Source organism: Camelina sativa, chromosome 16 (genome assembly GCF_000633955.1).
Source record: "Camelina sativa cultivar DH55 chromosome 16, Cs, whole genome shotgun sequence".
In the NCBI taxonomy this organism is placed as follows: Eukaryota; Viridiplantae; Streptophyta; class Magnoliopsida; order Brassicales; family Brassicaceae; genus Camelina; species Camelina sativa.
In genome coordinates, this window is record NC_025700.1 from 19210574 (window position 1) to 19221914 (window position 11341).

General features: G+C 34.7%; 5 protein-coding genes across 5 annotated transcripts; 2 read left to right on the forward strand and 3 right to left on the reverse strand.

The window, feature by feature from the left end:
* Nucleotides 67-1644, forward strand: LOC109129397 (non-specific lipid-transfer protein 2-like). Its single transcript, XM_019237497.1, has 2 exons — nt 67-1147; nt 1276-1644. The coding sequence occupies exon 1, from the start codon at nt 316-318 to the stop codon at nt 610-612; it is 297 nt and encodes a 98-aa protein (XP_019093042.1). The 5' UTR covers nt 67-315; the 3' UTR covers nt 613-1147; nt 1276-1644.
* On the forward strand, nt 1279-1642 carry LOC109129398 (mitotic-spindle organizing protein 1A). The gene has a single exon (XM_019237498.1). The coding sequence runs from the start codon at nt 1279-1281 to the stop codon at nt 1486-1488; it is 210 nt and encodes a 69-aa protein (XP_019093043.1). The 3' UTR covers nt 1489-1642.
* LOC104751235 (protein SAR DEFICIENT 1) lies at nt 1659-5828 on the reverse strand. The gene is made up of 7 exons (XM_010473144.2): nt 5664-5828; nt 5316-5391; nt 3837-4374; nt 2753-2913; nt 2478-2666; nt 2299-2386; nt 1659-2194 (listed from the first exon to the last, which is right to left on the reverse strand). The coding sequence occupies exons 1-7, from the start codon at nt 5750-5752 to the stop codon at nt 1983-1985; spliced, it is 1353 nt and encodes a 450-aa protein (XP_010471446.1). The 5' UTR covers nt 5753-5828; the 3' UTR covers nt 1659-1982.
* LOC104751239 lies at nt 8226-10629 on the reverse strand. Its single transcript, XM_010473151.2, has 2 exons — nt 9909-10629; nt 8226-8864 (listed from the first exon to the last, which is right to left on the reverse strand). The coding sequence occupies exons 1-2, from the start codon at nt 10515-10517 to the stop codon at nt 8226-8228; spliced, it is 1248 nt and encodes a 415-aa protein (XP_010471453.1). The 5' UTR covers nt 10518-10629.
* On the reverse strand, nt 10853-11315 carry LOC104751241 (RNA polymerase II subunit A C-terminal domain phosphatase SSU72; the record flags this gene model as incomplete). Its single annotated transcript, XM_019238461.1, is given in 1 exon segment — nt 10853-11315. A coding segment is annotated over 1 exon segment (221 nt), but the record flags the coding sequence as incomplete, so codon positions are not given.

Sequence of the window (11341 nt, forward strand, 5' to 3'; positions counted from 1 at the left end):
TAAGTGTCAACAAATTCATATACCTTCACGGGGGTTAGCCGAAAGCTGACATCTATGTTGGATACACGTGGTTTCATAACTTCTCCCAAATGGTGTTTAGGCTTTTATGCGTTGTCCGAGCATTTTAAAAAGAAACTATACTCTCTTTTAGTAGACATCGAGATCTCCTGCAACCACAAACTCTCATTTGAGTAACGTGACTCACTCAAAGCCATCTTCTTCTATAAATAGAACGAGAGAAACCCACTTCAAACACCAAACCAAATACCTTCCTCTTCTTTCTCTGAAAACTCCAACTTAGAGAGTAGAGAGACAATGAAGTGTTCTTTTACAAAACCAGTGCTGTTCGCTTGTGCAATCCTTCTCATTCTCATTGTTGCTCAAGAGAACAGAGTCGCTGCGGTAGAGCCATGTGATCCAATGCAGCTGAGTCCATGCTTGGACACCATAAGGAAAGGGTCTAAGCCATCGGATCAGTGTTGCAAGAAGGTGAAGGAGCAACAGCACTGTGTTTGCCAGTACTTGGAGAACCCTAACTTCAAATCTTTCCTTAACTCACCCAACGCCAAAAAGATCGCCACTGATTGTCATTGCCCATATCCCAAGTGCTAGTCCAAGTATTTTATGTTGTCATTTTCGATGTTCTGTTTCTTTGCTTTCAAGACCCAAGAAAGGGTGTTCCCTTTTGGGTCATCATTGTGGGTTTGTATTGGTCAATAAGTTAAACACATCATCATGGATGGTTTTTTCTCTACTTCAAGTTTCTTACTTCACGACTTTTCCAATCTCAATGATAATATTACACAAGTAGACAGTCTCTAAATATTCCAATCTCCCTAAATGTGGATGCATTTTTTTTTGTCACGTTTGGCCAAATTAATCGGTCCTATCTTTTAATTGAACTCCTCCTCTATGATTAAATTGATCATAACAGGTGGAATTTATTACGTTAACCGACCTGGTTTAAACTGAACCAGATAATATTCCCAAAACCGGCCAATGGTTTATTGGCTTTATTATTCTGTTTAGCCCTCTCGTCGTCGTCTTGTCCCGCCGATCACGAAATCGAGAATCGTTTCTCTCAACTCAGTCTCAAGATCTTAGATCTTAGATCTCGACGCCGTTCGTTGTCCCCGTCGCTTAATCGGTTCGTTTTATTTCCTAACAATCTTCTTACCTTAGGATCTAATTGATTAGATAGTATTTGAAACTATGAAATTGAGTCGTTTCCGAAAGTCAAAATTGAGTTTTTTGGTCGTGGATAATGTTGGACAGAGTATGAATCGGGAAGCAGCTGAAACAGCGAGGGAGTCGTTGGAGCTGGTGTTTAGGATGTCGAACATATTGGAGACGGGGCTGGATCGACATACTTTGTCAGTTCTCATTGCTCTTTGCGATATTGGTCTTAACCCTGAGGCTCTCGCTACTCTCGTCAAGGAGCTTCGTAGGGATACTACTACTCCTACAACTACAACTACGCTAGATTAAACAAGATTAGATAATCAAATGTCATTTAGATAATCAATTGTTAAGCTTCGATTTCATTTTGCCATTGCTTGTGTAAATTAGGATTCGTTAGGTGAATGTTTCTTCTTGTGTGCTTAAGAGACAATGACATAATAATCATCTTCTTTCATTTTAAGGTTGAGTAACTGTGATGCTTTCAACAAGTACATATATTTATGTAGCCGGAATAATATTTTCTGAAACCGTAAAAACTTGTTAAAAAGTGAATGGTATAAAAAACAACGTTTTCATATTTACATGAAAACGTGAACAGGTGGTATACCATTCAACGAAAAATATATATGACTCTAAATTTCACACTTTTTATGTACAATAATGATCTGCAGATATAGATTACATGTTTTCACCATCCATGTAGTAAGATTAAACTCTCATTTAGAGAGAGTCCGATCCGCTGTCAAGGCACTATGGACAGGGTGTGTTTTCTTCCAATACTGACGTAGATAGATGAGGATTTAGAAAGGGTTTATATGGTTGTTTTGTGACGAAGATCCGGTGAAACATATATCGAATCCCGGTGGAGTCGTTATGTACCCTTCGTTTACTATCGCCAAATTGTTTGTAACGACACTCTCTTGAACATATCCGTTTTGTTGATATGACCTATTGATTTCCATGTTCTGGTAGTGGGACTGGCCCGCTGCATATTGGTGGTCCAATTCATCACCTATGTCATTGTTGTAATTTAAGTTCAGTTAATAATCAACGATATTGAGTAATTCTATATATAATAACAGAAATGGTGATTACATCGACTTTTTTTTAAAGTACCTTGTGTCAAAAGAGCAGCCTCGTTCGTTCGTTCTTCTAACAAGTCCCACTTTAAGTAAGCTTCTTGAACTAAGTCCTTAACGTAGCGCTGCAACAAAGACGAAATGTAAATATAGTTTCTAACCAATATATATCATTCAATATAGAATCATTGAGCTATATTATATATATATATATACCTGATTCAGGGCTTCTTGAGTAGAGAAATCATGACCATCGATCATTGCTTTCATAACTTCGCATATCGGATTCAAAATCATGAAATAATTCGGTCCTTTGGAAATGTATAACTTATTTCCCAAAATACACTCTCTAGCATGTTTCAATGCTACTTCCCACATTTTATCAGACATTCCAGGCCCCAAAATCTGTACATAAATTAACACTATTAGTTCTCTAATGCTTATAAACTTTTGGGGGTCAAACAATACCAAATTAGATTTATAATTTAAACCTGACGAAGTTCTTCGGGGTTAACGACTGATAACTTCAAAAAGTCTTGGACGGTTTTGATTTGGTTAGAGGAGAGCTTCTTGTGAAAGGCCCCATCTTTCCCTATCTTCTCTAGCCGCCACACTTCGTCTTCTAACATTGGTGGGTGATGTTTCTTGTACACTTCACCAACCCCAAGTTGTACAAAACAAAACTATTTAGAATTTGTATTTAATTTCTACTATGCATCTTACTTTATATATACATCCGCTTTATGCATGTGTTTCTTGTTGAACCCATCAGATTAAGAATTAGGATTTGCGTGTTATAATGTTCGAATTCTATAATTTCATAGTGAATAGACTATACAACTCAATCAAGTAGTATTAATTAATAAGATAGAAAAAGTAATAACAATAACTAATAGTAAGATATAAGCATATTGACCAAAAGACTTTAGGCATTTATATAAAGTGGACAGTCGCTTGCATACGGTCGACATAAAAAAAAATTATAATCTGTGTGGTTGTGTATGTAAAGACAAAGTAAACAGAAATAATATTTGTAGACAAAACATATCATGACAAATTCAACAGTTTAATATAACATTTTTCTTTTCTAGCTAAAAACTAAGATTGTCATAAAATATATAAAACCGACTAACAAAAGAAAAAGACAAAAAAAGAAAAAAAATAAAAAATAGATCAAACCAAAACCTTATGTGAAGATTTATTTCTTGAAAAAAAAAAGTTTTAATAACGAAAATTTTAAAATATAGTAGTACAATAAATTTTGAAAAAAACAAAATTTCAATTTAATGTATTACGAATGCACGCATATGTTGCATAGAATGATTGGAATCAATATAAAAAGGGTATATGATGGATAGATGCCATATATCTATGGTCAATTCAAAGATAATTGAAACATGCTTTTAGCTAGTGATGATGAGTTACTATCACATCACTATAGTGGAGTACTGCTTAACGAATATAAGCACAAAAATCTTTATATATAAATGATGCATAGGGGATTTAACTGTTATATATTTCATTATTTTTAGGTTAAGGTAAAATAATTACAAGTAATTAAGAAAATAAACTTACATTCTCCACGATGATCTCTAACAACAATCGCTTCAGTCATGGCTTCACAAACCGTGACACCTTGATCACTACCCCCTTTGGCAACTCTCGCACCGATTCTAAACCTACGGCTACGGATCCAACTCGAGTTATCTGTGAACTCGATTTCTCCGATCGTTGCAACGCCGTTTCTCACCGTCACAGATACGTCTCCGGTAAGTAACGGACGTTTGCCATCCCTTTCTTTGACGATGTTACCATCAAACTCATCACTACTCCATTTATCATCCGAAGGAAAATCTCCGTGAAGAGCAACGATGTCTAGTTTGATCGGACGGTCGAGATTCACCGGATTGTTTGAGTCATCAACAAGGATTATCTCAAGTTGATTGGTGTCCACGTCACTGATTTTGCTTCCGGTGAATATTGGTTTCATTAAGTTCTTACGGAACATCAACTTAAATGTCGGAGTAGTATTCTCCGGAGCTTCCATCCGGAACGACGATGACCGAGAAAATCGGAATCTTTTACTTATTCCATATTCTACCTCTTGTCTTACCTGTTTGTTCATGCATCACCAAAAGAGTTATTAAAAAAAAATCAATTTGCCGTTTCATATTTTAAATACACAAATTAAACAATGTGTAAACTACTATATAATATGTGTATTATATTTGTTGTTACTATTATTTTTTCGTGTAACACACTACTATGTACCCCATCAACTAATCTCTAGCTCTATTGGATTCATGTATGAATTGAATATACATGAAAAAAAGACTAAAAGGTATCTCAGACTTTATTTTAAGAATCTAAAACAACAAAATTCACCAAACAAAATCACATAGTGCTAAAAAGACATATTTTGTAAATTAAATGTGTAGGCGTATGCAGATATTGTCAATGGTACTAGCATATATATATATGTAGACCAGTCTTTTGTTTTTTTATTTCTAGATATTTAGTTGACTGAAATGTTAGGTTAGAGAGGTCTTGTTATCAATACTAAAAAGATTTATAACTTTGTAAGTATCTAATACAATCTTAATGAATCATGAAGCTATGAAGTTATGATATATATAGATATCCAGTAATGTTTGCCCAAAAAAAAAAAATCAAGTAATGTATGTGTTGTATACGATATATGTACGCAAGTATACATATTTGTTGTACATAAAATATGAATTTATAATATACTATAGCAACATGATGGAATCTTTCTTATTTTTTCATTTATCAAGTTCCAACTCTCGCATTAGACATCGTCAATCCTAGACTCGTATAATTGTATGTAACACTTGTTGCTTAACTATATGCATAAGATCAAACATAGTAAATATGTATATCTAATTCTCAATTTGTTAAATTGACAATATCTCCAATTCTCTATCTCTATGAGTTGTCAGTCTTAAAAGTATAGATATGCACGATGAATCTAGTGCTACTCATACAATATTGATAAACAAATTAAATTAAACTGAAATTATAGTGTGTACTTACAACTTTCCGAAGAAAGGGCTCTAGGGCTGAAGAGAAGCTCTTCATGGTATTCTCTGTGATGAATGCTCCAAGCACACTGGAAATTGGACGAAAACAAAAGTTAAGTGAAAAATAAAGTTCAAGAGTAGTAAATAAAAAGGAAGATATTATATATTTTTGTGGATAAGAGAGAGGAAGAGAGGGAGATAGAACATATACATAAAATAAAATACAAGCATGTGTGTGATAAAAAAAACGATTGAAGAATGAACAAGCTCCAAACAAAGATAAAGGTTGAATAATTCATCATAACCAAAATATAAGAAATGAAAGAAAAAAAAATCAAGATTTTCTGATAAAATAAATTACGAGGAAAGGGGTGGTAGAGATTTAATTCGTTTATCGGACTTATTTTCTTGGTCGGAATCAAGATCTTGGAATAACCTCTTCCCTGCCATATTCGGAGTTTTAAGAGAGAGAGGAAGAGAGAGGATAGAGCTCAGATGAAATCTAGGTTTAGTGATGTTTTTGAAGCTAAAATGGCAATGAAGTATATATATGGGTTAGTCTATTGGTCTCTATATTAACACCAAAAGGAGAAAATAAAAATGGAAATAATGAAGGTTCGTAGAATGACAAAGGAAACAACCTGGCAACACACCAAAGAAGTCCACGTCGAAATTTCGTTTTATGGCGTCATATATAAGGAGACTTTTGACGTCAACCCCTACACAGAATGCTTCCTTATTTAACAAGTGGACGACTCCGATCTCCCCACCCGTTTGGCTTTTTAGATCTGATGGCTGATAAAAAACCTCGATCGTTATGCCACATGCTTGTGAACCGCACCATACTACTAAAGGCTGATCCGGTCCATTCTTGAAAGAATTTTTGCGAGATCTTCACAGAACTTTAACACAACTGAAATCAAACATGTTATGAAAAATAGAAAAAACTATGAAAATCAGAGAAAAAGACAGGTTTCAGATTCTTTCATATAATTTCATGTCAGAAAAAGGCAAAGTTTGCAATAACCCCAACTTGTTGGTTTTAGTTGGTTTCGTCGACTATGTTATACGTATAAGTCATTTTATCAAAATATCTTTTGAGAAAAATAAAATGAAAGTCTTACTATAGCCTTTTCTGGTTTGCATAATCTTTTTCCTACTATAAGCTAGTATTAAAACCAGAAAAATATATAACATAAAATATAGAATGTCTTGTGTTAAAGAAGATTAATCTTATCCAAGTTATTGTGAGTTCATTAATATTAAACTATATAATAAAAGGGTGATCTAGTGAATGATTTCTAAGAAGGTTCGTCAAATTGATTTGTTCTACTCAGGTAATTTCTTGTTGGGTGGGTTTTTTTCTCTCAAAACTTGTTGTACGTTTTAGCCTCTATAAACCAAAAAAACTGATTTTTCAACTAAAATTACTCTGTTTATTATTTTATGTTGTTTTTTGTAACATCAAAAAATATTCTTGGCAGCGTAATCTAATTATAGTGATTTGCCTCAAATTGTATTGTCACAGTCACATAGCTTTTGTCACGACGTTTGGTATTTCAGAGAATACAAAAACATCTATTCAGTTTGATATATCTAAATGATAAAAACCCCATTTCCGAATTGCTATTCACCTTTGGGGGTGGCGAAAACTCAAAAATATTACAGTTTCTTTGTGTTTTAGTTTGTAACATGTTCATAGTAGTCTTTTAACCAAAAAAAAAAAAAGAAGCATGTTCGTTGTAGTTTAACTCTTCAGTAATTATGATATAAGTAATAACCCATTGCATATAATTTCGTAACGAACAAAAGATAAAGTTGGAAAAGTCTTGGCGGAAAAAACGTACAAGAGGAGGAGTGGCCTGTTTCTTGGAACCATCCCTTTCCCCTTCTTAGTTTTTCTTTTGTTACTAAGTAAGCAACATTTTTTATATTCATAATTATCCGTAATCCAAGTTCTTGTAGGTTCATTAATATTTTTGTACGTTGTATTTGTAGAATATTCTAAAACGACATATTAAACATTCATGTTTTATGTCTAGTTTTCCAGAAACAAAAATAGATAATCTTTAGGTAAACATTACTCCATAATTGATACCAAAAAGAAAGAAACATTAGTCCACAAAATCACATGCTAACCTACTGGAGACTGAAAATATTACTCTGAGTTTCAGTATACTTTAAAAACAAATAAAACGTCCGCGTTCGGAACAAAACGGCCGCGTTCGTTCGTATAAAATTATTAGTTACTAAATGAATGGTTTAGATTAAATGCGCATGCGCTTATTATATGAGCTCGAGCCATCTCCATATCTTATATCAATAAACAATCATATCTATATTACGTAATTGAACAACGAATAACCTAATCAAACAACGAGAAACTATAAGATTTAATAAATTGTTGAATCATTAGTTTTGGTAACTCTTCATACAACAATAAAGGTTCATTATTTTTAAAAACTGAAAAAGTTTATGGTTTTATTTTTATCCACCTATCAAGAAAAAAAAACTAGTATAAACGCTTGATCATGCCACTTGCAAGATTAGAACCGTGTTAATTTTCTTGCAGTTGAATTACACTCTCTACGAACTTATCTGATCTGGCAAAACTGATGTTCTCTAATGTACATCATTAATACTGACTCGACTGCATGATCAATTACAAAAATTCGTCTCGAATAAATAACACTAGGATATAGTTATTTCTAGTTATTATTAACTTATTATCACAAGGAGTTAATAGAAGATGAACAAGTTTTTATTACACAATTGGGCCTTTCAACTTTGAACAAATAAATGGGCCTCACAAACATAAAGAAAGAAGATGACTAAACAAGGAGAAAGTTAAAGAAGATTTCTCTGAGAAAATACAAAAAAAACAATGTGAACAAGTATTGTAATTACAAAATATATGAGCAAACTAAAATCCCATAACTCTATGAGCAAAATATAACAATTTATCCAAACAACTGTTATCGAACTTCCTAGCGAACAAGTAACATTTCTCGCTCTTTTTCCCATTATACACACACCCTTCTCTATTCCTCAACTTATACAGAAACTCCCCAGTCACTGACCGCCGAGTGTACTTCCTCGGGTGCGGCCCTCGTCGTGACCAATCAGTCCACGTCAGCGACCGGTTCGCGCTCTTCCCCGGAAACATAACGTGGACAAGCGTTGGTAAGTAATGCTCGTCGGCATAACATCCCAAAAGGCAATGTTTCTTGAACACAGGAATGTAAATTGTGTCCGAGACTACGGCTTCAGCTACCTCACGGTCTATCTCGAACCACTGAGAGCCTTTTCGCCAGTTACCGCGGCTGATGACAGGTGACATACGGCGATTGTAGCGACCTCGACCTGCTGGTCCGGGAAGGTCGTAGATGTCGACGTAGGAGTGTTGAGAGTTTACGAGGTAAGAGTAAACGGTGGAGAAGTTGAAGAGAGGGATGTCCGATTCTGAGAGGAGGACGAAGCGGTGGTTTCCTGCATCGAGCAGAGCGTTGGCTAGTAGCCGCCGCTCAGCCTCCACCATGCTCACCATTCCCCATTTCACTTCCTACAGAAAGCAAGAAGAAAACCCTCGTACATGAGCCGTGATATTATTACTTTTATTTTACAATACAATTAACTGAGTTTAATTTAAATATATATTTGACCAAAAAAAAAGGTTAAATATATTTATGTCGGTATAGGCATTAATAGACTACTCAACGATTTTATATTTATATAGTATATATATGATGATATCTATTGAAAGGGAAATTAAGAGGCATACCGCATACGTAGACGGTCGACATATACGAAAGATACGACTTTTTTCTACCTTATTGTATTAATGGTTAGTTTTTGTATATCCCTTTATATTTTTGGTTCTAAAGAGAAACAATATTTTGAAAAAAAAAAATTAGAGAAACAATAAGGTCTGTTACATGATGGGTTACTCAACTGGTGTAGGTCAAGTGCCAATTTTTCTTGTATACTTTTTTTAGTGTTGTTAATTAAATACGGTATCATTCTGACCATAAGTTATAACAAAAAGAAATAAAATTACAGTATGTTCGTGTCCTTGAAATATCTCTTTGTCGAATGACTTCTGTCTTCTCGACTTTTCTAACTTCTTCGACACGTATCATTTTGTAATTTACCTAAGCTCTAAATAAAGTGTATATAATTAGTAGACCCGGTTTGAAATGTATTAACATTATTTAAGTAAATAAAAAGAGGCTGATCTACGTTTTTCTTTAAATTAATAGGCCTTGAACATTTACAGACACAGATGAGGTTACCGTAAATGTTTTGTTTAGCAATCATAATTAGCAACGCCAAAGCGTAACGAGTTGAAAGAAATAACAAATATTAATGCTAAACACTGTTCGTTAATTTTGTCACTCTCTTCTTTTGGATGAAACTTCTTTAGCACCACGCTAATTTTCAAAGTAGCTAGCTAGACTTCTTAGAAAGAAAAATTGCCATTAAACAAGTGTAACTATTTATAATATCTCTACTGTATTCGACTTTATATCTAGGCTGAATAATTCGACTACCTCAATTATATACTTTCTTTATAAAAAACAAAAAAAAAAAAAAAAAATTGACTGACCTTGCTTGGAATCCTCCGGCGATAAAACGGCGACGATTCCGGCGTTGAGTCGTCAACGTAAAATGGGTCACTAGTATGAATGTAAATAGAGAAAAGACCTTCATGGCCTTGGAAAAATCTCTCCCACAGTTTAGCCAAAGGAAGCTTCCCTCTTGCCAAGAACATAAACGCCACTTTCTTTGTCATCTTCAGCGTCTTTTCTTGAATCTTCGATGCAAGCCTAAAGAGTTCCTCCTCCGTCATGTTATGCATCACGTTCTCCGGCTCCACCAAAGAATGATCCTTTTGCCCTTCATCATCAACCGCTTCTTTCAGGGAAACGTGTTTTTCTGGCTGCGGTTGTGGAGAGAGGGAAGAGTTGGAAAAGGAGGAAGAGGAGGAGAAGGAAGGAGAGGATAGACGAAAGAGTTGGGGATTGAAAGAGAGGTTTCTTATGTGGACGTTGAGTATGAAGCCGAGTCCGAACCCGAAACCGATAAGAAAAGAATACAACACGAGGGCTTGGAAGAATCTATGAGATTTGAATATCTTGGATATGAAGATTTGGTGAAGATGATGACGACTTTCTTGTGTAAGAGGGTCTTCTTGCGTTTCGTGGCTCTTGTTCATTATTTTCGTGTATATTTGGGTGGTTCTGAAACAAACATATTATGACCGTGGGACGAACGAACGTTTATATATATAGTCAAGCTCACGATTATGAATTTTAAAGGGACTACTTTTCGTCATCTAATCTCACACGGGCTTGGGGATTTTGCTAGAAACATTGCATTGACTTGTACATGATTTTAGGGGTCGGGTTAATTCAATTGGTACACGAATTGGGTTTCAAATTTACACGTTAACTTTGATTGTGACATTAAAGATGAAGTAATGCTTGGGTTAAGACTAGTACTGTCACCTCTCTCTATTGTAGTTTTTTAATTACTCTTTTTTTATATATGTCAACACACAAACAAAACGCATTTGTATTGCAACATAGCTCATCAAGGGTCTTACAACTTTCTAGCAAGGAGGAATCAAACAAAGGAAGTTTCTAACAAGCAATTTCTTCTACACTCTCAAGAATTTAACCCTAAAGCATATATAACCGATGAGAAAAATATTTTGTCGAATATCTCAAGACTCGGGTCACAGAACAGCAACCTACATAATATGACCGTTAATGCGACTGATGATGGTATCTTCAGTAGAATGAGATGCTATAGACCAGTTTCCGTCTATGTTGTTTTTCAAATCCTGCAACAATGTCATCGATCGAATCTTCCCATGTTTCATTACCTTCAATCTCTTGACAGAGTTCCAAGGCAAGTCGGCCACCAATAGCTGCTTCTTCGTGGTTGTCTTTAACCTCCAAGTTCATCACAAGTATGGTTTTCATAAGTGACTGTTCTCTGTTATTAAGATCTGCAGATTGGTAACTTGATGAGATA